The sequence below is a fragment of the Theropithecus gelada genome, chromosome 15, assembly GCF_003255815.1.
Source record: "Theropithecus gelada isolate Dixy chromosome 15, Tgel_1.0, whole genome shotgun sequence".
Taxonomy (NCBI): Eukaryota; Metazoa; Chordata; class Mammalia; order Primates; family Cercopithecidae; genus Theropithecus; species Theropithecus gelada.
Window position 1 is genome coordinate 40,983,074 of NC_037683.1, and position 24,306 is coordinate 41,007,379.

Here is a 24,306-nt window from a genome sequence, read left to right on the forward strand (position 1 = left end):
GGCGGAGCTTGCAGTGAGCCAAGATCGCGCCACTGCACTCCAGCCAGGGGGACAGAGCGAGACTCCGTCTCAAAAAAAAAAAAAAAAGTTAGCCAGGTGTGGTGGTGTTTGCCTGTAGTCCTAGCTACTTGGGAAGGTGAGGTGGGAGGATCACGTCAACCCAGGAGTTTGAGGCTGCACTGGATTTTGATCATGCCACTGCACTCCAGCCTGGGCAATAGAGTGAGACCCAGTCTCCTTAAAATAAAAGATGCAGTGAACTTATAAAGCATACAGAGAAAAGAGACAAAGTTTCCCATAAATTCTATAAGCTGTCCATGACTCTAGGTTTCTGAGTGAGAGATAATAGTCACTGTGTTTTTTTAAGTGGACCCTTATATTGGACAAAGATCATAATGAAACTGTATCTTTAATTATGTAAAAATTATTACAAATAACTTAGTTTATTTGGTTTTGTCTTTCAATTTCAGACAATGCTGATGTTGCTTTAGTAAATTTTTATGCTGACTGGTAAGTAATCTTATTGTTTGGGTTTGGGTTTGTTTTTACTTGCTAAAGGTTAATTTTTCTTTGCTAGAAAGGGGAAGGGAAGGCTTTTACTATTTCAAGACAGTATTCCATACATAAAGTCAATTAAGTTTCATCCACAAAGGAAGTAGTTTAATTTGGTAAGGATTTCTGTTTTAAGAAAGAAATAGAGCTGATTCTGTTATCACATATCTTAAAACAGGTAACACATAACTTAAATATGACTCTCTCCACCCCCCACTCAAAGGGAACACATATTGCAATTCTGTATTTGTCCTGACTGTGGAAGGAGGTTTGTGTTTGTAAGTCATGATTTGGGTATGGCAAGTTTAGAAGGAAAAATAATGTTGACATTTTAAAATTTATACAATCTGCTGCCTCTTCTAGGATACCTTTACTCCTTCCCCTGGCTGAATCAGAGCCTGTCTTTTGTGTTTATATAGTACTCTATGTACCACTTTCTTTTTCTTACTAAATGTTTTGTCTTTTCTTATTTGTTTGTGCCCTAGCAAACAAACTTTGAGGGCAGAGATAATGGCATACTCAGTATTCCCAGCATCTAGAACAACATGTTGTATAGTAGATGTTACAGAATATGGCATGGAGACAGGAAGAAGGGAGATTTAGCTAGAAAGATTCTGAAACACAAGGGAGATTTAGCTGGAAAGAGTCTGAAACACTGGCATAATCTTTATCACTAGATACTCTGTATCTTATCTGACCCTTTAAGGCTTACTACCTACTAGCTATGACTACCATACTCCAGGTCACAGTCCTGTCATTTATTTAGAATTCATGCTACAGTCTCCTCATTTCTTTTCTGTGCTCTAGGCTTACGTATCTCCATTATGTTCTCTACAATGTAAGCCAGAGTTCTCTTTCTTACAGTGTAAATAAGATTAGTTTATACCCCTTCTTAAAACCCTTAAAATGTTTCCATTACCTTTGGGTTAAAATTTAAATCCTTTACAGAAGTCCCCTTATGAACTGGTCTCTTATTCCCTCTGTAGCTGTTATGTCTGGCCTCTCTCCACTTCCACATTCTGCTCCAGTTAAACTAAGCTTCTTTCAATTCCTGTAAAATTCTGTATTTCATCACTGGACTGTTAGGCATGATATTTCCCCTGCCTGGATGGATCATTCTTCTGTCACCCATTTCTTTACTTAGTTAACTTCTAATCTTTCAAGTCTTAGATTAGTTGCCACTTTCTCCAGGTTATCCTCCTGGATCAATACACCTTCCCCTACTCTTGACTCTGATTAGGAGCCCTTCTGTTATTTCCCATAACACCCATACTTACCCAGTCATAACACTTGTAGGCTGTAATCCTGTTGGTGACTCCCTGCTACATTGTTTGCTCTGTGAAAATACATACCATAGTTTTATTTTCAACTTTAATCCCCAAGCACTTTGCTTAATATGTGGCTGATAAGTACATAATGTCTGCTAAATGAATGTATATATGGTATGATTATTTTAAAAACTTCAGTTTAAAAAAGTTGCAGATACACAGAGAAAATGCTATTTATAAAATATGTAACAAAGGTAGCATTTTTCAAGGTAAATTAGGGTTGTCAAGATGTATTAATAGCCACAAAATTTGGCAGAAGATTATGTAGTCCAATCCATTTTAAAATAAGAAAACTGAAATCCAGGGGAGTGAAGTACTTTCCCAAGGTTACCCAACTAGATGATGTCTGAAGAAAAACTAGAGCGACTTTCTCCTGACTGAGAGATTTTGTATGTTGCAAGAAAGAGTAATAGAATATGCTGCTGGGATCTTTTGGAAAAAAAGAAAAAAAAAACTGAATTGGAAACGTGGACTAAGTTATTTGGGAAAACATTACCTCAAGAATACCTTAAGTTGTTAATGAATTAATGCTCTTTTATACAGCTGAAAAAGCTTGGGTAATTGGCTGTAGGACATAGACTTAATACTATGTGGCCTCAAAGTCTAGACTCTGAGTTCCTTCTGGAAGTTATGGATGTGGCACAGTTTAATAATTCTGTAATAGAGGTGCTTAAAAATACTGCAGCTCCTCGAGTAATACTGTAGTAGGTGGTTAATAATGCTGTTTTGTGCCGGACTATTTAAAACAGATTACCTAATATTTATGGGTACATAGTAGGTATATATATTTATGGGGTACATGAGATATTTTGATAGAGGTGAACAAAGTATGATAATCACATGGCCGGGCACGGTGGCTCACACCTGTAATCACAGCACCTTGGAAGGCCAAGGCAGGCGGATCACCTGAGGTCAGGAGTTCAAGACTAGCCTGACGAACATGGTGAAACCCCATCTTTACTAAAAATACAAAAAGCCGGATGTGGCGGGCACCTGTAATCCCAGCTACTTGGGAGGCTGAGACAGGAGAATTGCTTGAACCCAGGAGGCGGAAGTTGCGGTGAGCCGAGATCACGCTGTTGCACTCCAGCCTGAGTGAAAGAGTGAGACTCTGTCTCAAAACAAAAACAAAAAAAACACACATCAGGGTAAATGGAGTATTCATCACTTCAAGGATTCATCATTTATGTTACAAACATTCCAGTTTTACTCTTTTATTTAAAAATGTACAATACATTTCTGTTTACTGTAGTCATCCTACTAGATCTTATTCATTCTAACTATATTTTTGTACCCATTAACCATTCCCATCCAGACTCTTTACATAGGTTGTTTTAAATGCTCAGAACTACTCTGCAGGTAGGTATTATAATTTCCTTTTAGGTTGAGGAATTGAGGCTCAGAAAGGTCATATGGCTAGTAAGTGGTGGAAGTGGGATTTAAATTCAGGTATGCCTGACTGCAAAGCTTATTTCTTTCTCTAACTAGATCATATTAGTAAGTGCCTTCAGAATGTCTCTGCAAAGACTTATCTATTTGGTAGATTTGTTAAGGATTGATTTAAGTACTAGATTGGAGATTAGGTTTAGATGACCGTTAGGCCCTTTTAATAGATCCATTTCTTTTGTGATGTTCCTTTTATAAACGTAACATTTTATTTCATTTTCCCTTTTCATCTTTTGGTACAGGTTGAGTATCCCTTATCTGAAATACTTGGGACCAGAAGTGTTTCAGATTTTGGATTTCTTCAGGTTTGGGAATATTTGCATTATACTTACTGGTTCAACATCACTAACCCCAAAAATATGAAATACAAAATGCTTTAATGAGCATTTCCTTTGAGCATCTTGTCAGTGCTCAAACAGTTTTAGATTTTGAAGCATTTTGAATTTTCGGATTAGGGACATTCAACCTGTATTAAGACAGGTCCTATTTTAAACATGAACCATGCTTAAATACTTACTGGGTGGCAAACTGGACAATCTAGAGAAATGAAGCCCTTGATGTGTTTTTTTACGTTGCCCTTAGGCCATAAAGAGGCTTGCCCGCTCTTTCTTCACTAGGTCAGATCTAAATTTTTCAAGAAACCATTAATCAGCCCCTGATTAATGGGACTCCCTGCCTCCCCTGTCCTCCAGATACCTTATTTTCTACAGACAGTAAGAACCTGCAAACCTGGGGTCCTAGCCGCTCCATTCTGTCAATTCATTCATTTGATACACATATATTGAATGTTTATTAGACTACGTAGTCAAATAAGACACGGTCCATGATGTCCACAGACCCCACCCACTTATCCCTGATGGGAGAGATTTAAGAATGCTAAAAGAGGAAAGAGCCACTTGAAAGCAAGAGATTGAAGATACAGATGTGTCTCCTTGGTATATTCTAGGACATCTCCTTAGGAAGTCAGGTGAGTGGGCTAGAAGAGATATATATATACACAAGAAGAAATAGGGAGGAAGTATATTGTTTGCATCCTTTCACAGGCTTTCCAATATTTTTATTGTATGAAAGCTAATATGTATTACCTAATTACATGTGGATTAAACTGTTCACTGACATCATTTAAGTAAATTATTTGGTGGAAAAGGGCTCCGGAAGCAAGAGTAGCAACTGTAGTTTGTTTACATATCCTTAATACTTCTTCTGTAAGAGAAAGACCATTCTAACTCAGCTGGTTACTAATTCTGATTCTTCCTCTTCTTATTGGGTCCCTTTAATGACCTAGAACATAGTCATCCATGACATAATGATGTTTAGGTCAATGACAGAAGTCCCATGTATAATACCGTATTTTTACTGTACCTTTTCTATGTTTAGATATGTTTAGATACACAAGTGCTGTTGTGTTACAGTTGCTTACAGTAGTTAGTATATTAACATGTGGTACAGGTTTGTAGCCTAGGAGCAATAGGAAGCTGTATACCATATAGTGTAGGTGCATGCTAGGCTATACCGTCTAGGTTTGTGTAAGTATACTTTATGTTGTTTGCACAATGAAGAAATCACCTAATGGTGTATTTCTTAGAGTGTATGCCTGTTGTTAAACACCACATGACTGTATTTGTGAAATGTTTGACTTGACTAAGGGACAGTTAGAAGTAACAAGTTAACAGACTGTTGTGGGGTTTGTGCCTTGTGTTTAAAGTAAAAGTAAATATAGACAGGAAGTCTTGGTTAGGAATTTAAGATACTTGCTTCTAGACTTACTGTATTTAGTATGTTTACAGATGTAAAAGCCCATTTTAACAAGGGGTAAATTTTGAGGGGAAATAGTTCATTATATACCATATATTCTTTTAATATAACTTATTTATTTGGTATGCTAACTTGCCTGTGAGATTTGATAGAACTAGCCAGGTGGAGCAGTCTAATATCTACAATATAGTTAAAATATTTTACACAGTAGTCTAAAATTTTATTATTTTGAGGTGGGAGGATCGCTTGAGCCCTGGAGTTGGAGGGTGCAGTGAGCTGAGATTGTGCCCCTGCCCTCCAACCTGGGCAACAGAATGAGATCCTGTCTCAAAAAAAATTAAATAAAATAGAGAAAGCTAATTTCTTTCATAAATGTTCAAGCCTCAGTAGTTGCAAATCCTAGTAGTACTTCTTAGGGGGCTTATTTCAGACTTGTTTTATGACCTCTGCAAGAGATCCTTAGCTGTGTGCTCCATAATACTGGCAATTATCTTAAGATGAATAAAACCAAAATCTTATACATTCTTAGAATTGTTATACAGTGTTTGAATTCAAAATTGTCTTCATCTCCATTGAACAACGTCAGGGTCCATGATTAAATTAAGTGTGTGATTATCTCGCAGAGTTGTTCATTGTGCCTATATCAAATGTCAACGGGCAATAACTGAAATAAGATTTTATTACTTCTGCTTTTCATTTCTAATTGGCATCCTTCTCTGTGTATAGGTGTCGTTTCAGTCAGATGTTGCATCCAATTTTTGAGGAAGCTTCCGATGTCATTAAGGAAGAATTTCCAAATGAAAATCAAGTAGTGTTTGCCAGAGTTGATTGTGATCAGCACTGTAAGTACCTCAATAGGAAGTCTAAAAGAAACTGTCCCATCCCAAACACAGGCACACATGCATAGTTTTTCTTTTCTTTTTTTTCCTTTTCTTTTTTTTAAATGCTCTGCTTTTAAGTGGAGAACAAACCGAAAAGGTTCTAGTGACCTTGGTTAAATTGTTACTATTTAATTTTTATGTACTTATAACACTACTTTCCATTTGGCTTGTGTGAAGGTTTTTTTGTTGTTATTTTAAAAATTACAGTAGGTCAAGCATTGGGATCAAAATTAGCAGTGTTTTCTACCAAAGCAAATACCAAAATCAGTAAATAAAATTGAAATATGGTATTAGAAGAAAAAATGGATTTCTGTTATTTTAGAATCATGTGAAAATACCATTTATAGTCATTTCAAATAAGATAGTCTGAGATTTTTGTGTGTTTCTGTTTTTGTAAAGATTCTGTGAAGATTGGTTTAGACTATTTTTGAGGTCTAATTAGCTGTAGCAACTGATTATAATTATTAAGAGTATTAAGAAACTTAGTTTAAGCTCTTAAAATTCAACCTCTTGCATTTTGCTTGTCCTGGTGGAGCATTCTCTATGAAATCCCCATGGTTTTTTGTATACATGATGGATTTCTCTAACTTGAACTAGTAATCTTGCTAGTGGTGTTTCCTCCTGTGTGCTCCCACTCCTGTGTGCTCCCATTATACTTGAACTTTCCTCTCTCATCGTACTAAACTCATTGTATTTGATAGTTCTGTTTGTCTTAGTTGTCTTATCAGCTGCATTGTCTGTTCATCAAGGCAGGAATTTTTTTTTTCTTTCTTTTTTTTAATGCTCACTTTTAAGAGGAGACCAAACCACTTATTAATCTCTGTCTCAAGCATCTGACAGTTTCTGGGAGACAGAGACTGCTCACAAAAAGCTATTGCATTATTGGTTAAGTTGGTGTGAATACAGAACTGTCTCCCATTCTTCAAGTTTTCTACTTTTTATACTTAACCTACTGATTAAAATTAGTATGTGTGTACACACACCTAACTTTTCATTTTACTGATGAGGAAATGAATATGAAGTGGCTTAATCAATGTTACATAGCTCAATGTCTGGTCAAGCTGGAATTTGAATCCTGATCTTCTGACCAAATGCCTTCATTTGCTCTTTTCTGTTCAAACATTTTGGGGAGTTACTGATATAGCTTTGTGCTAGGCAGCAAGGCATTTTCCAACAGGAAATCATTTCACAGTCTTCTAAGCCCCACCCAGTATTTCTGTCTGCTGAAATTCGTAACTAGATAGGATGAAGGGAGCAATAAAAGATTGTCAGTACAAGCATGGGCTACATTTTCGCACTGCTTTCCAGATCTTTTCTCCGACCTTTCGCTGACAGAGAACATGATGTTTTTGGTGTGGGTTCTCATTTCAAATCTTTCTATTCTTTATGTATTTAATGAGATGTTACAGTGCAGATAAGAGTTCCTACTTTTACTGAATTTGAACCATAAAATTGGAAATTATGCTCTAAAGCTTACATTCATTGGGAAGAAAATTTAATACTTATATCCTTGAACCATAAATATCATTTATTCCATCTTTTAAACCGATAACTTTTGAAGAAAATCTGACATCATTGCTAGTAAGCTTTCTTTTTATGGGAGCAAATAGCACAGTTCAGAGCTTTTCAGTCCACCAGCAAGTTATCTGAGGTATTATGCATATTATGAGGTATTATGGATATTATGAGGTATTATGCATCTCTCTGAATATTTTTTCTCTTCTATGTAATTCTTTTAAAGAAATGATGTTATGAAACCCTTATTGATTAATGTATTTACATTTTCCACAGTCTCTTTAGAGATTGTAAGACAAATTGTAGTTTTGTTAACCTCTTACATGCCAATTAGATTGTAGAGGTTTTGAACTGGAAGAACCTTAAGAATTCTGTGTTCTAGGCCGGGCGCGGTGGCTCACGCCTGTAATCCCAGCACTTTGGGAGGCCGAGGCGGGCGGATCACAAGGTCAGGAGATCGAGACCATGGTGAAACCCCGTCTCTACTAAAAATAGAAAAAATTAGCCGGGCGCAGTGGTGGGCGCCTGTAGTCCCAGCTACTCGGGAGGCTGAGGCAGGAGAATGGCGTGAACCCGGGAGGCGGAGCCTGCAGTGAGCCGAGATTGCGCCACTGCACTCCAGCCTGGGCGACAGAGCAAGACTCCGTCTCAAAAAAAAAAAAAAAAAAAAAAAAAAAAGAATTCTGTGTTCTAAAGAGAAATGCCTTTTAGGCAGGTTATTCTGTGGTCGAATTTTTTTTTTCCTAACCATTTGAACAATTTTAATTTATATACTCATATATGTATCAGTGCTTCGAAAAATAAATTGTTCAATCCTAAAGCAGTTTTTAAAAGAGATTTATTGAGGTATAAGTGACATATAATGCATTACACACATTTAAATTTTATAATTTTATAGGTTTTGATACATGTGTATATCCATGAAACCATCACTACAGTCAAGATGTTGAGCATAGCTGTCATTCCCCAAAATTTTCCTTGTGCCCCTTTGCGGTCCCTGTCTGTCCCTTCTATCCCCTACCTCCATTATCCTTAAGGACCATCTGCTTTCCATCACTGGAGATTAGTTTGCATTTTCTAGAATTTTATATAAGTGGTGTTGGTTCTAGAATTTTATATACAGTATGAGGTTTTTTTTTGGTCCGGGTTTTTTTTTTTTTTTTTGACTCAGTATGTTTATTTTGAGATTGTTTCATGTTGCATATATTATTTGTTATTATTTAGTGGCATTCTATTGTGTGGCTGTATACCACAATTTGTTTATCTGTTCAATTCCTGACAGACATTTGGGTTGTTTCGACTTGCTGGCTATTACAAATAAAGCTGTTATGAGCATTCAGATATAAATCTTTATACAAATAAAGATGACAAATAAAGCTGTTAGGAACATTCAGATATAAATCTTTATGCATATGTTTTCATTTTTCCTGAGCAAATACCTAGATGTGAAATGCTAGGTCATGTGGTAGGTCCATGTTAAACTTTTTAAGAAACTGCCAAACTATTTTCCAAAGTATTTGTTCTATTTTATATATCCATTAATAGTACATGAGAGTTCCAATTGTTCCATATTCTTGTCAAAACTTGGAGTGGATAGTCTATTTAATTTTACATATTCCAATATGTGTAAAGTGGTATCTCCTTGTGGTTTAATTTGTATTTTTCTAATAATTAATGATGTTGAGAATATTCTCACATGTTTATATGACATTCATGTATCTGTGATGATGTGTCTGTTCAAATATTACATATTTTTTATTAGATTGTTTATTTTCTTATTGAAATTTGTTTATTTATTTATTTGCGACAGGGTCTTACCGTGTCGCCCAGGCTGTTGTGCAGTGGCACAATCTCGGCTCACTGGAGCCTCAACCTTCCAGACCCCAGTGACCTTTCCACCACAGCCTCCCAAGTAGCATGTGCCACCACACGCGGCTAATTTAAAAAAATTTTTTTAGAGACAGGTCTCCCTATGTTGCCCAGGCTGGTCTGAAACTCCTGGGCTAAAGTGATTGTTATGCCTCGGCTTCTGAAAGTGCTGGGATTACAAGCATGAGCCACTGTGCCCTACCCTCTTACTGAGTTTTGAGAGTTTTTTATATATTTTGAGTACAAGTCTTTTTTCACGTGTAATTTGCAAATATTTTCTCCCATTCTACCTTTGTATTTTTTTAAAAAAATTGTAACATACACATACAATTACTATTTTACCATTTTAAATTGTACAATTTAATACTGTTAAATGTATTCACATTGTTGTGCAACCAGTCTCCCGTTCTTCATCTTGCAAAACTGAAACTCTACACCTATTAAACAATAGCTTCCCATTGCCCCTTCTCCCCAGCCCCTAGCAACTTCCTTTCTACCTTCTTTTTCTGTGAATGCGATTACTCTAGGTACTCCACATAAGTGGAATCATACAGTGTCTGTCTTTTTGTGACAGGCATATTTCACTTAGCATAATGTTTGCAAGGCTTATTCATGTTGTAGCATGCATCAGAATTTCCCTGCTTTTTAAGACTGAATAATATTTCTTGGTATGTATATACCATGATTTGTGTATCATCCATCGAGAACACGGGTTGATTCTGCCATCGGCTGTTGTAAATAATGGTGCCGTGAACATGAGTGTACAAGTATCTCTTTGAGACCTTTAAAGAAAGTACCCATTTTTTTTTTTTTATATATATCCAGCAGTGAAATTGCTAGAACATATGGTAGTTTGTAATTTTTGAGGAAACATCATACAGTCTTTCATAGCAGCTGTATCATTTTACATTTTCATTAGGAGTACCTAAGGGTTGCAGTTTCTCCACACGCTTACCTGCACTTCTTATTTTCTCTTTGTTATTGTTGTTGTTTTAATAGAGACAAGGTCTCACTATGTTGCTTAGGCTGGTCTGGAACTCCTGGGCTCAAGGGATCCTCCCATCCAGCCTCCTGAGTAGCTGGGACTATGGTGTGTGAGATCATGTGGGCTCTATTTTCTGTTTTGTTTGTTTGTTTGTTTGTTTATAGCAGCCATACTAATGGGTGTGAGATGGTATCTCATTGTGGTGTTGGTTTGCATTTCCCTAATAATTAGTGATGTTCAGTATTTTTTCACATGTTTATTGGTCATTTGTATATCTTCCTTGGAGAAATATTTTTTCAACTCCTTCGCCCATTTTAAAATCAGGTTATTTGGGATTTTGTTGTTGATGTTAAGTTGTAGGAGTTCTTTGTATATTCTGGATATTCACCCCTCATATATATGATTTGCAAATAAATTCTCCTGTTCTGTCGGTTGCCTTTTCACTCTGTTGATTGTGTCTTTTGATTCATAGAAATTTTTAATTGTAATGTAGTCTATCTTATGAATTTTTACATTGGTTGACTGTGCTTTAGGTGTTATATGCAGGAAATAATTGCAATCTAATGTCATGAAGGTTTACTCTCCTATGATTTCTTCTAAGAGTTTTAGAGTGTTTAGAGAGTTGAAGAGTGTTAGGTCTTATGTTCAGGTCTTTCATTTATTTTGAGTTAATTTTTGTGTATGGAACAAGGTAAGGGCCCAGCTTTATTATTTTGCATGTGTACTTCTAGGTTTTCCAGCATCATTTATTGAAGAGACTGTTCTTTCCCCATTGAATGGTCTTAGCATCCTCATCGAAAATCATTTTACTATATATTTGAGGGGTTATTTCTGGACCCTGTAGTCTGTACCATGGTCTGTGTGTCTGTTTTTATGCCAGTTCCACACTTTTTGATTACTGTAGTCTTGTAATATGTTTTGAAATCAAGAAGTATGAGACCTCCAGCTTGAAGAGTGTATTTTGAAAAGCAGATATTCTTAATGTTGGTGCAGTCTTACTATCAGTTTTTAAAATGAATTACACTTTTGATGTTGTATCTAAGAAGTATTTGCCTTACACAGGATCACAAAGATTTTCTTCTATGTTTTCTTTTACAAATGTGGTAGTATGCAGGTTTATACTTATGTCTGTAATCCATTTGGAATTAATTTTTACATGTGGCACAGTGTATGAGTTGGAGTTCATTTTTTTGCATATGGTTCTGGCATTATTTGTTGAAAAGACTATCCTTTCTTCACTGTTGTTGCATCTTTGCTGAAATAAACTGACACTGTATGTGTGGGTCTATTTCTGTTCTCTCTGTTCTATACTGTTGATCCGTTTGTCTGTGCTTATACCAGTACTTTGTAGATTACTATAGCTTATAACGAGTCTTGAAGTCTAGTCAGGTAAAACTTTCAACTTTGTACTTTTTTTTCAGAGTTGTTTGGCAGTTCTGGTTGATTTAGATTTCCATTTAACTTTTAGAATCAGTTTGTTAATTTTTAATGACAAAAGGCTACTGAGTTTTTTTTGTTTTTTTGAGACAGAGTCTCCTCTGTGGCCCAAGCTGGAGTGCGGTGGCGTGATCTCCGCTCACTGCAAGCTCCGCCTCCTGAGTTCAAGCCATTCTCCTGCCTCAGTCTCCCGAGTAGCTGGGACTACAGGTGCCCAAAATTAGCCCAGCTAATTTTTTGTATTTTTAGTTGAGATGAGGTTTCACCGTGTTAGCCAGGATGGTCTCGATCTCCTGACCTTGTGATCTGCCCTCCTCGGCCTCCCAAAGTGCTGGGATTACAGGCGTGAGCCACCGCGCCTGGCCAGGCTACTGGGATTTTAACTGGGGTTACTTTGAATCCTCAGGGAAATTTATAGAAAATTGTTATTTTAATGATACTGAGTCTTCGAATCCATGAAGATTGTTATCTCTCCATTTATTTAGGCATTTTCAGTTTCTTCCAGCAATGTTTTGCGGTTTTTCAGCCTACATGTCTTGGATAGCTTTGTCAGATTTATTCCTAAGTATTTATTTATTTATTTGATGCTATTGTAAATGATATTTTAAGAATAAACTTCATTTCTGGAATAATTGTAGATTATACATAGATTATAGTTGCAAAAATAATACAGAGAGTTCCCTTATATGCCTTATGTATTTTACCCTAACATCAATATCTTATATTACTATGGCACATTTGTCAAAGGCTAAGAAACTAAAATTGGTACACTACTATTAATTAAACTATGGATTTTATTTGGATTTTATCCCTCTTCCACTTAGGTCTTTTTGTTGTTGTTCTAGGATATCACTTTTAGGCATAATGTCTTCCTGGTTACCTTTGATCTGTTTGTTTCTCAGGCTTCATTTTTCACAACCTTGACAGTTTTGAGTAGTATTCGTTAAGAATTTTGTAGAATGTCCTTCATTTTGGGCTTGCCTGGTATTTTTTTCTCATGTTTTGGACATCTGTTGTGAGATCTCTCAGTAAGTATTTCTTATTTGGGGGTGCTGTTACAAATGGCATTGATTGTTAAATTTTAATTTTTAGTGTTTTTGTTGCTAGTTTATAGAAATAAGATTGATTTCTTATATTGACCCTGTATACTAAAACTTACTAGTTCTAATAAGTTTTATAAATAGAGTCCATAGGATTTCCTACTTAGACAATTAGGTTTGTTTGCAAATAAAAAGCTTTACTTCTTGTGGTCTGTATTTTGTTTCAATATTCTTTCCAACCAAGTGTATCTATTTGTTGCTTTAGGATTAGTTTTTGTTAGGCAGAAGATCTGTAAGAAGCTTCCTAGCAAGGACAGAAGATGGCCTCAGAATCAAGATATCATCATGCCCACATATGTCTTGTTCATATCGTTCACTTGTCTGGTATTATGTTAACCTACTCTGTCCTGCCCTTGAGTACTTCAGTCTGTCTGCCTTGCTTCCGACTCACTTTTTCGCTGAGACCTTTTATCCAAAGTCATAGTATGATTTCTTGAAAAGTTCCTGTAAAAAGTTTGTAGTCACGTTGCCTGGGAAAAAACCCTGCTACTTAGTGAGTGCTTACTTGAATTTAGACATGTTCTTTCAGATATTTTAGTTATCTTTACCACGACTTATTACTCCTCTAGTTAAGTAGTATTATTCATTCATTTAACAACAAAAAAAAATGTATGCCTACCTTATGTAATGCCATGTGGAAGGTTCTATAACTACAGCAATGAACTAAACACACCTAGAAAGGCAAGAGAGATCAATACACGATCACATATTGTGATATCTATTCTAACGGGAAGGTATTGAATGCTACGAAATGATGAGTCTGACTTAGTCTGCAGGGATGAGGAAGACATTTTTGAGGAAATGATAAAAAGTGAAGGAAGAGTAGGAATTTTCAAGTGAAGTAGGGGAAGAAGAGTGTTTTAGATGGAAGTAGCAGTAAATACGAAGTTTCTGAGGTAGAAAGGAACACTGACCTTTCAGAGAGTTGGATTGTGTTACCATTTTACTGATGAAGAGACTGAAAGATACAGAGAGGCTAAGTGATTTCCCAAGGTTGCATAGTAAATGGAGGGAGCCATACTGGAACCCAGGACAATACAGCTTTTATCAGTTAACTATGCTATTTGAAAGTCAGAATAAGGTAGTTTAAATTGAATTCACCATAGAAATGGAGAATTCACCCATTTCTGAATACAAACAACTTAAAATGTCCTATTAGAGATTATAAAATAGTCTATTTAAATAGTCTGCAATGGGTCATTATATAAATAAAAATGCAATTGCAATTTTTTGGTAAGGTTGAAATTTTACAAATTTTTAGGAACTTGGTATTTTAAAAGTCCTGAACCTATAGTTTATCATTGATTAAGGAAAAAAGTAGGAGCACCTTACTGCCTTGGAGTTTTCGAAAAAATGTGGGTAAGAAGCTAGAAATCTGCGTTGTACAGGGGTATTGTGATATTGTTAATTGTAATTTGCTCTTCACTGTAATAAATGACCTTCAACACAATTATTGAATTTTTAAAAACTTTCTTTGAATAGGCTTTTGCCAGCATTTTGAGGAATGCTTAGAGCTGAGCTATTTGATGGCTTCTAGAAACTGACCCACAGTTCTCTGTGTGGTTGTCCTGAGTTTTTCATTTTCATTCATTTAAGAATTTCATTTAATATGTTCATACTGTTCTGTCCATTAAGAAAAAGAATTTCATTTAATATTCTAGCCCGTGGAAACAAGTAGAAGTAGTAGTAGCAGCAGCAGTGATCTTAATAATGACAATAATAATGATAAAATGGCTGCATGAGAGTAGAGACCTTATGTTTTTACCCTTCTGTTCCTAGCACTGGAATGGTATCTAGCACATAGTAGGTGTTCAGTTGTAATTGTTGAACAGGTGGATAGATAAATGAATAATAAACAGTACCAGCATTTATGAAGTGTTTTGTAGGCACTACAGTTATCTCATTATTTTCCCAACAATAGAATAAATATTTACTGCCATAGTTCACCCAGTCTAACTCATCACTGATTGTAAGGCAAAATTTTATGTGCAACTGAAAAAGAAAAAATGAACTATAACACAAAGCTTTCTTATCACTTAGATTTTTCTAAATTCACATGTGATAAACATATTTATGAGATACAGAGTAATATTTCAATACATGTATATCGTGTTTAATGGTTACATTAGGATAATCCTCTTCTAGTACTCAAAAGTATACAATAAATTATTATTAATTACAGTCACCCTACAGTGCTGTAGAACAACACTAGAACTTATTTCTCCTGTCTAGAGAGAATTTATTTTTATTAAATTTTTGTAGATACATAGTAGGGTGTACATTTTTATGGACTACAAGAGTTTAATTTTTTTTTTTTGGAGACAGAGTCTTGCTGTCTGTCTCCCAGGCTGGAGTACATTGGCACATTCTCGGCTCACTGCAACCTTTGCCTCCAGTGTTCAAGTGATTCTTGTGCCTCAGCCACCTGAGTAGCTGGGATTACAGGTGTGCGCCACTGTGGCTGCTAATTTTTGTAGATTTAGTAGAGACAGGGTCTCACCATGTTGACCAGGCCGGTCTTGAACTCCTGACCTCAAGTGATCCACCCATCTCAACCTCCCAAAGTTCTGGGACTATAGGTGTGAGCCACTGTGCCCGGCCAAGAGATATTTTGAAGTCCGTAATAGTCACATCAGGGTATCCATGACCTCAAGCATTTATCGTTTGTCTTTAAAACGATTGAGATCGAAGCATACTGTTTATTTTTTAAAGTACAATTAAATTTTTTTTACACAACACCCTGTTGTGCTAGCAAACACTATGTCTTATTTATTCTTTTTTTTTTTTTTTTTTTTTGAGATGGAGTCTTGCTCTGTCGCCCAGGCTGGAGTGCAGTGGCGCCATTTCGGCTCACTGCAAGCTCGCCTCCCGGGTTCACGCCATTCTCCTGCCTCAGCTTCCCGAGTAGCTGAGACTACAGGCGGCCGCCACCACGCCTGGCTAATTTTTTGTATTTTTAGTAGAGATGGGGTTTCACCATGTTAGCCAGGATGGTCTCCATCTCCTGAACTCCTGCCTCGGCCTCCCAAAGTGCTGGGATTACAGGTGTGAGCCACCGCGCCCGGCCTATTCTAACTACTTTTTGTACCCATTCACCATCCCTCCTTGACCCTCGACTACCCTTTCCACTCTCTGGTAACCATCCTTCTATGCTCTATCTCCATGATTTCAGTTGTTTTGTTTTAGCTCCCACATTTAAGTGAGAACATGCAATGTTTTCCCGTGCCTGGCTTATTTCACCTAACCTAGTAACCTCCAGTTCCATCCATGTTGTTGCAAGTGACAGGATCTCATTCTTTTTTTATGGATTAGTAGTACTCCATTATATGTATGTACCACATTTTCTCTATCCATTTGTTTGTTAGTAGACACTTAGGTTGCTTCCAAATCTAGCTTATTCTGAATAGTGCTGCAATGAACATGGGAGTGCAGATGTCTCTTGTATATAATGATTTCCTTTCCTTAGTACACCTAGCATTGGGTTTGTTGGATCATATGGTCATTCTATTTTTAGTTTTTTTGAGTCACTCCAAACTGTTCTCCATAGCATTTGTACTAATATACCTTCCTACCAACAGTGCAAGAGGGTTCTCTTTTCACCTTATACTCATCAGCATTTGTTATTGCCTGTCTTTTGAATAAAAGCTATTTTAACTGGAGTGAGATGGTATCTCATTGCAGTTTTGATTTTGCATTTCTTTGACGATCAGTGATATTGTGCACGTTTTTATATACCTGTTTCCCGTTTGTATGTTTTCATTTGAGAAATGTCTATTCAAATATTTTTCCCATTATTTAATCAGATTATTAACATTTTTGAGTATAGAGTTGTTTGAGTTCCTTATATATTTTCGTTATTAATCCCTTGTCAAATGGATAGTTGGCAAATATTTTCTCCTGTTCTGTGGGTTGTCTCTTCACTTTGTTGATTGTTTCCTTTGCTGTGCAAAAGCTCTTTAACTTGAAGTGATCCCATTTGTCCATTTATTTACTTTGGTTGCCTGTGCCTGTGGGGGATTGCTAAAGAAGTCTTTGCCCACTCCAGTGTCCTGGAGAGTTTCCCCAATGTTCTCTTGTAGTAGTTTCATAGTTTGAAGTCTGAGATTTAAGTGGTTAATCCATTTTGATTTGATTTTTGCGTATGGCAAGAGATAGGGGTCTACTTTCATTCTTCTGCATATGGATATCCAGTTCTTCCAGTACCATTTATTGAAGAGACTGTCCTTTCCCCAATGTATGTTCTTGGAACCTTTGTCAAAAATGTGTTCACTGTAGATATATGGATTTATTTCTGGGTTTTCTGTTGCACTGATACACATGTCTGGTTTTTTTTTTTTTTTTTTTGAGATGGAGTCTTGCTCTGTTGCCAGGCTGGAGTGCAGTGGCATGATCTTGGCTCACTGCAACCTCCTCTTTCCGGGTTCAAGTGATTCTCCTGCCTCAACCTCCCGAGTAACTGGGACTATAGGCACTTGCCACTGTACCCAACTAATTCTTGTATTTTTGGTAGAGATGGGATTTCACCATGTTGGCCAGGATGGTCTCCATCTTTTGACTTCATGATCCGCCAGCCTCGGCCTCCCAAAGTGTTGAGATTACAGGTGTGAGCCACTGCACCCAGCCTGTGTCTGTTTTTTATGACAGTATTATGCTGTTTTGGTTATAGGTTGGTGCAAAAGTAATTGCGATTTTTGCCGTTTTTTTTTTGTTGTTGTTTTTTTTAATGGCAAAAAACCGCAATTACTTTTGTGCCGACCTAACACTATACCTCTGTAGTGTAATTTGAAGTCAGGTCATGGGATTCCTCCAGTTTTGTTCTTTTAGCTTAAGATAACTTTGGCTATTCTGCCATCTTTTGTGGTTCCATATAAACCTTAGGATTGTTTTTCTATTTCTGTGAAGAATGTCATTGGTATTTTGATAGGGATTGCATTGAATATGTAGATTGCTTTCGGTAGTAATAACATTTTCACAGTATCGATTCTTCTAATCCATAAACATAGAATTTCTTTCCTTTTTTTGTCCTTTTGAGTTTCTTCCATCAATTTTTTATAATTATCATTGTAGAGATCTTTCATTTCTTTGGTTGATTCCTAGGTATTTTATTTGTAGCTATTGTAAATGGGATTACATTTTTATTTCTTTTTTAGATTGTTCACTGTTGGCATATAAAAATGCTACTGATTTTTGTAAGTTGATTTTGTATCCTGCAACTTTATTGAATTTGTTTGTCAGTTCTTATAGTTTTTTGGTGGTCTTTAGGTTTTTCAAAATATAAGATCATATTATTTACAAACAAGGATATTTTGACTTTTTCCTTTCTAATTTGGATGCCCGTTATATGTTTCTCTCATCTGACTGCTGTAGCAAGGACTTTCAGTACTATGTTGAATAATAGTGACAGTGGGCATCCTTGTAGTCCAAATCTTAGAGGAAAGGCTTTCAGTTTTTCCCCATTCAGTATGATACTAGCTGTGGATTTATTGTACATGGTCTTTATTAAGTTGAAATATGTTCCTTCTCTGCATGGTTTCTTGGGGGTGTTTATCGTGAAGGAATGTTGAATTTTATCAAATGCTTTTTCAGCATCAATTGAAATGATCATATGTTTTTTATCCTTCATTTTCTTGATACAATGTATCACATTGATTGATTTGCATATGTTGAACCATCATCCTTGCATCCCAGAGATAAATCCCACTTGGTCATGATTAATGATCTTTCTAATGTACTGTTGAATTTGGTTTGCTAGTATTTTGTGGAGGATTTTTGCATCAATATTGGGTTATTGGCCTGTAGTTTTCCTTTTGTGGATGTGTCTTTTTTCAGTTTCAGTGTTAGGATAATGCTGTTCTCATAGAATCAGTCTGGAAGTATTCCCTCTTCCTTTGTTTTTTGGAATAGTTTGAGTAGGATTGGTATCAGTTCTTCCTTAAATGTTTGGGAGGATTCAGCAGTGAAGCCATCAGGTCCTGGACTTTTCTTTGCTGGAAGCTTTCTTATTATGGCTTCAATCTCATTATTTGTTATTGGTCTGTTCAGGTTTTGGATTTCTTCATGGCTCAATCGTGGTAGGTTGTATATGTCTAGGAATGTGTCAGTTTCTTCTAGATTTTCCAATTTATTGGCAGATAGTTGCACACAGTAGCTGCTAATGATCCTTAGAATTTCTGTGCTATCAGTTGTAATGTCTCCTTTTTCATTTCTGTTTTTATTTGTTTCGGTCTTCTCTCTTTTTTTCATAGTCTGGCTAAAGGTTTGTCAATTTTGTAAAACTTCTCAGAAAAACAACTTTTTGTTACTTGTGCTTTTGTATTGCCTTTTTCATTTCAATTTCATTTATTTCTGCTGTGATCTTTATTTCTTTTCTTCTCCTAATGTTGGGTTTGGTTTGATCTTGCTTTTCTAATTCTTTAAGAGGTATCATTAGGTTGTTTATTGGAAGTTTTTTCTTATTTTTTGACGTAGGCATTTATAGCCATAAACTTCTCTCTTAGTTCTACTTTTGCTGAATCCTATATGTTTTGGTATGTTGTATTTCCATCATTATTTATTTCAAGAAGATTTTCAATTTCCTTCTGAATTTGTTCATTGACCACTGGTCATTCAGGAGCATATTGTTTAATTTCCATGTACTTGTATAATTTCCAAGATTTCTCTTGTTATCCATTTCTAGTTTTATTCCATTGTCGTCAGAGAAGATGCTTGAGATAATTTCAATTTTTTTGAATGTTTTAAGACTTTGTAACCTAACATGTGGTCTGTCCCTGAGAATGAGCCATGTGATAAGGAAAATAATGTGTATTCGGCAGCCATTGGATGAAATGTTCTGTAAATATCTGTTAGGTCCATTTGGTTTATAGTGCAGGTTAACTGTGATGTTTCCTTGTTGATTTTCTGTCTGGAAGATCTGTCCAAGGCTGAAAGTCAGGTATTTAAGTCTCCAGCTATTACTATGTTGGAGTCTCTCTTTAGCTATAATAATACTTGCTTTATATATCTGGGTGTTCCAGTGTTGGGTGCATATGTATTTACGTTGTATTATATGCGTTACATATGTATATGCATTGTGTTTACAGTTGTTATATCCTCTTGTTGAATTGACCCCTTTGTCATTATATAGTGACCTTCTTTGTCTCTTCTTATAGTTGTCTTGAAATCTATTTTGTCTGATGTAAGTATAGTGATCTTGCTCTTTTTTGGTTTCCATTGGCATGGAATATCTTTTTCCATTTCTTTATTTTCAGTCTATGTGTGTCTTTACAGGTAGAGTGTGTTTTTTGTAAGCAACAGATCTTTGGGTCTTGGTTTTTTTTAAATCCATTCCACCAGTCTGTGTCTTTTGATTGAAGAGTTTAGTTCATTTATATTCGGTGTTGTTATTGATAAGTAAAGGCATATTCCTTCCATTTTGTTATTTGTTTTCTCGTTGTTTTGTGGTCTTCTCTTCCTTCTTTCCTTCCTTGCTGTCTTCCTTTTTAGTGAAGGTGATTTTCGCTGGTGATATGATTTCATTTCTTTTTATTTTTTATATATCTGTTGTGTGTTTGACTTGAGGTTGCCATGTGACTTCCAAATACTATCTTATAACTCATTATTTTAAGCTGATAACAACACTGCATAAACAAACGAACAAGCAAAAAGAGAACTAATAAAAACTGTACACTTTAACTTCATCTCCCTACTTTTTAACTTTTTGTTGTTTCTGTTTATATCTTTTTATACTTTTTATGTCTTGAAAAGTTGTTGTGGTTATTATTTTTTGATTGGTCCCTCATTTAGTCTTTCTACTTAAGAGTAGTCGACACACCACAATTAGTGTTACAATATTTTCTATTTGTCTGTGTACTTTCTATTTTCTGTGACTTCAGTACTTTCAGATGATTTCTTATTGTTTATTAATGTCCTTTTCTTTCTCATTAATGTACTCCCGTTAACATTTCTTGTAGGACACATCTGATGTTGATGAAGTCCCTCAGGTTTTGTTTGTGTGGGAGTCTTTATTTCTCTTTCATATTTGAAGGATGTTTTTGCTGGGTACACTCTTCTGGGATAAAAGTCTTTTTCCTTCAGCTGTTTGAATATATCATGCCACCTTCTTCTGGCCCATAAGGTTTCCACTGAAAAGTCTGCTGCCAGACCTATTGGAGCTCCATTATATGTTATTTGTTTCTTTTCTCGTGCTGCTGGTTATTCAGGCCCAAGGACTCTTCAGTAAGCAGGTGATGAATCCTGTCAAGAGTGGGTCCTTCTTTTCAAAGCAGCAGGTTCTCTTCTAGCCCAGGGTGTATCTAGAAATGTCATCCAGGAGCTAGGGCCTGGAAAGGGTGCTTTACGACTCTGTCTGGTGCCCTGTCTTGCTGTGACTGAGCTGGTATCCCAGATGCAAGACAAAGTCCTCCCCACTCTTCCCTCTCCTCGCCTTGAGCAGAAGGAAGTGTTCTCTTTTGGAGCTGTGAGCTTTGCAGTCTGGGGTTAATGGAGGGGTGATGCCAGCAGCCCCTTAAACCATCCTGCCTGGCGTCTCAGTAGGTCATGTATCCTCCTCTCCTACGTCCACTGGCTCTGAGCCCAGTTCAGCCCTAAGACTTGCCCAGAAGTTGCAGTTCTTGTGGCCTACACTGCCTTTCAAGTTTATTTAGAGGCCCAGAGCACTGCAGCCCAAGATGGTGATGTTTGCCAGAACTCAAGTTCTGACTGCTGAAATGGGTGATTTTCCTCTGGCTTGGGCTGGTTTAAATACTCCCTCCATGTGTGGGCATCAGCTGAGTTCTGTTCAATTTTGCTTTCTGCTATAACAGGGAAGCCCTGAGTTCAAGGCAATGTCTCACAATTGCTGTGCTCTCCTTCTCCCAAACACAGTTTATTGTACTGTGCAGCTGCTGCCAGGGGTTGAGTGAGAGGTGGTGTTGGTGATTCAAGAGAGTTTTTTCTACCTTCTCACTTCCTCTTTCAGTGAAATGAAGTTAAAAACAAGTAGTGTGAGTGTTCATCTGATTTTTGGTTGTTATGAAGGTGCTTATTTTGTGTAGATAGTTGTTAAATTGGTGTCTTTCCAGGAGGGACAATTGGTGGAGCTTTCTGTTCCACCATCTTGCTCCGCCCCTCTCTCTAGAGGTAATTTTTTTTTATCTGTTAAGCAATCTCTCCCTATCCTCCCCTCCCCCTACCCTTCCCACCCTCTAATAACCACAATTCTACTCTCTACTTATATGAGCTCAACTCTCTTAGCTCCCACATATGAATGAGAACATGCAGTATTTATTTTTCTGTGCCTGGCTTATTTCACTTAACGTAATGTCCTCCAGTCCATTTATGTTGCCATGAATGTCAGGATTTCATCCTTTTTTGTTCATTTATCAGCTGTTATTTTAGAATCAGGGGATACATGGGGGTACATGTGCAGGATTATTACAGAGGCATATTGCATGGTTTTGAGATTTGGGGTATAACTGCACCTGTCAACCTGCTGTGAGCATAGTACCCAATAGGTAGCTTTTTAGTCCTTGTCCCACTTGCTCTTGCCTCTCTCTAGTAGTCCACAGTGTCTGTTGTTCGCATCTTTATGTCCATGTGTACCTGATATTTTGCTCCCATTTAAAAGTAAGAACATGCAATATTTTGTTTTCTGTTTCTGTGTTAGTTCACTTAGGATAATGGCCTCCAGCTGCATCTATGTTGCTGCAAAGGACATGATTTCATTCTTATATATGGCTGCATAGTGTACCATGGCATACATGTACCACATTTTCTTTTTCAGTCTGCCATTGATAGACACCTGCAGAGGACATGATTTTGTTGATTTTTATGGCTGCATAGTAATCAGTTGTGTATATGTACCACATTTTCTTTATCCAGTCCACTGTTGATGGATACCTACGTTGATTCTGTGGTTTTGCTGTTGTGAATAGTGCTGCGAGGAACATATGCATGCTTGTGTCCTTTTGGTAGGACAATTTATTTTCCCTTGGGTATATCCCCAGTAATGAGATTGCTGGGTTGAATGGTAGTTCAACTCTTAGTTCTTTGTGAAATCTCCACACTGCTCTCCACAGTTGGAGTAGTTTACTTTCCCGTCAACAGTTGTTTAAGTGTTTCATTTTCTCTGCAGCCTTGCCACCATCTGTTCTTTTTAGAGTTTTTAACAAAAGCTATTCTGACTGGCGTGGGGTGGTATCTCATTGTGGTTTTGATTTGCATTTCTTTGATGATTAGTGATGGTAAGCATTTTTTCATACGTTTGTTGGCTGCTTGTATGTCTTCTTTTGAAAAGTGTCTGTTCACATCATTTGTCCACTTTTTGTTTTTTTATTTATTTTTATTTTTATTTTTTTGAGACAGAGTTTCACTCTTGTTGCCCAGGCTCGAGTGCAATGGCACACTCTCAGCTCACTGCAACCTCTGCCACCAGGTTCAAGTGATTCTCCTGCCTTAGCCTCCCAAATAGCTGGGACTACAGGCACACGCCACCATGCCCGGCTAATTTTGTATTTTTAGTAGAGATGGGGTTTCACCGTGTTGCCTAGGCTGGTCTCGAACACCTCACCTTAGGTGATCCATCCACCTTAGCCTCCCAAAGTGCTGGGATTACAGGCCTTCGCCTACTTTTTAATGGGGTTATTTGTGTTTTGTTTATTGATTTAATAGGTTCCTTATGGATTCTAGATAGTAGACCTTTGTTGAATGCATCATTTGCAAATATTTTCTTCCATACTGTAGGTTGTCTGTTTGCTTCCTTGATAGTTTCTCTTGCAGTTCAGAGGCTCTTTAGTTTAATTAGGTCCCACTTACCAGTTTTTGTTTTTGTTGTAATTGCTTTTGGTGTCTTAGCCATACATTTTTTGCCAAGGCCAGTGTCGAGCAGGGTATTTCCTAGGTTTTCTTACAGGATTTTTATCATCTAATGTTGTACGTTTAAGTCTTTAATCCGTTTTGACTTAAGTTTTGTATATGATGTATGTAGAGGTCCAGTTTCATTCTTTTGCATGTGGATAGCCAGTTATTCCAATACCATTTATTGAACAGGGAGTCTTCTTCCATTGCTTATTTTTGTTGATTTTGTGGCAGATCAGGTGGTTTTAAGTGTGTGGCTTTATTTCTGAGTTCTCTGTTCTGTTTCATTATTCTATGCGTCTGTTTTTGTACTAGTATCATACTGTTCTGGTTATCATAGCCTTGTAGTATAGTTTGAAGTTCAGTAATATGATGCCTCTGGCTTTGTTCTTTTTGCTTAGGTTTGCTTTGGCTATTCAGGCTCTTTTTTGGTTCTGTATGAATTTACAACAGTTTTTTCTAATTCTGTGGAAATGAATTTATATTGTTAAAGTGGCCATACTGCCCAAAACAATTTATAGATCAGTACTATTCCTGTCATTCTCTTTTTCACTGGCTGGGTCATATTTCTTTTCTTTTCTTTTTTTTTTTTTTTTTTGTTAAAA

At 36.6% G+C, this 24,306-nt stretch overlaps 1 protein-coding gene across 3 annotated transcripts in view; it reads left to right on the forward strand.

Annotated features, from left to right (window-relative positions):
- Positions 1-24,306, forward strand: part of ERP44 (endoplasmic reticulum protein 44) — a 117,149-nt gene that overhangs the window by 41,044 nt on the left and 51,799 nt on the right. For all 3 annotated transcript variants that reach the window (XR_003115956.1, XM_025359935.1, XM_025359936.1), the window contains exons 3-4: positions 471-510; positions 5,808-5,923. Coding sequence is in view for 2 of the 3 variants with exons in the window: in XM_025359935.1 (XP_025215720.1) it covers positions 471-510; positions 5,808-5,923 (156 nt within the window). In the remaining variant the exon portion in view is untranslated. The remainder of the gene's footprint in view (positions 1-470; positions 511-5,807; positions 5,924-24,306) is intronic.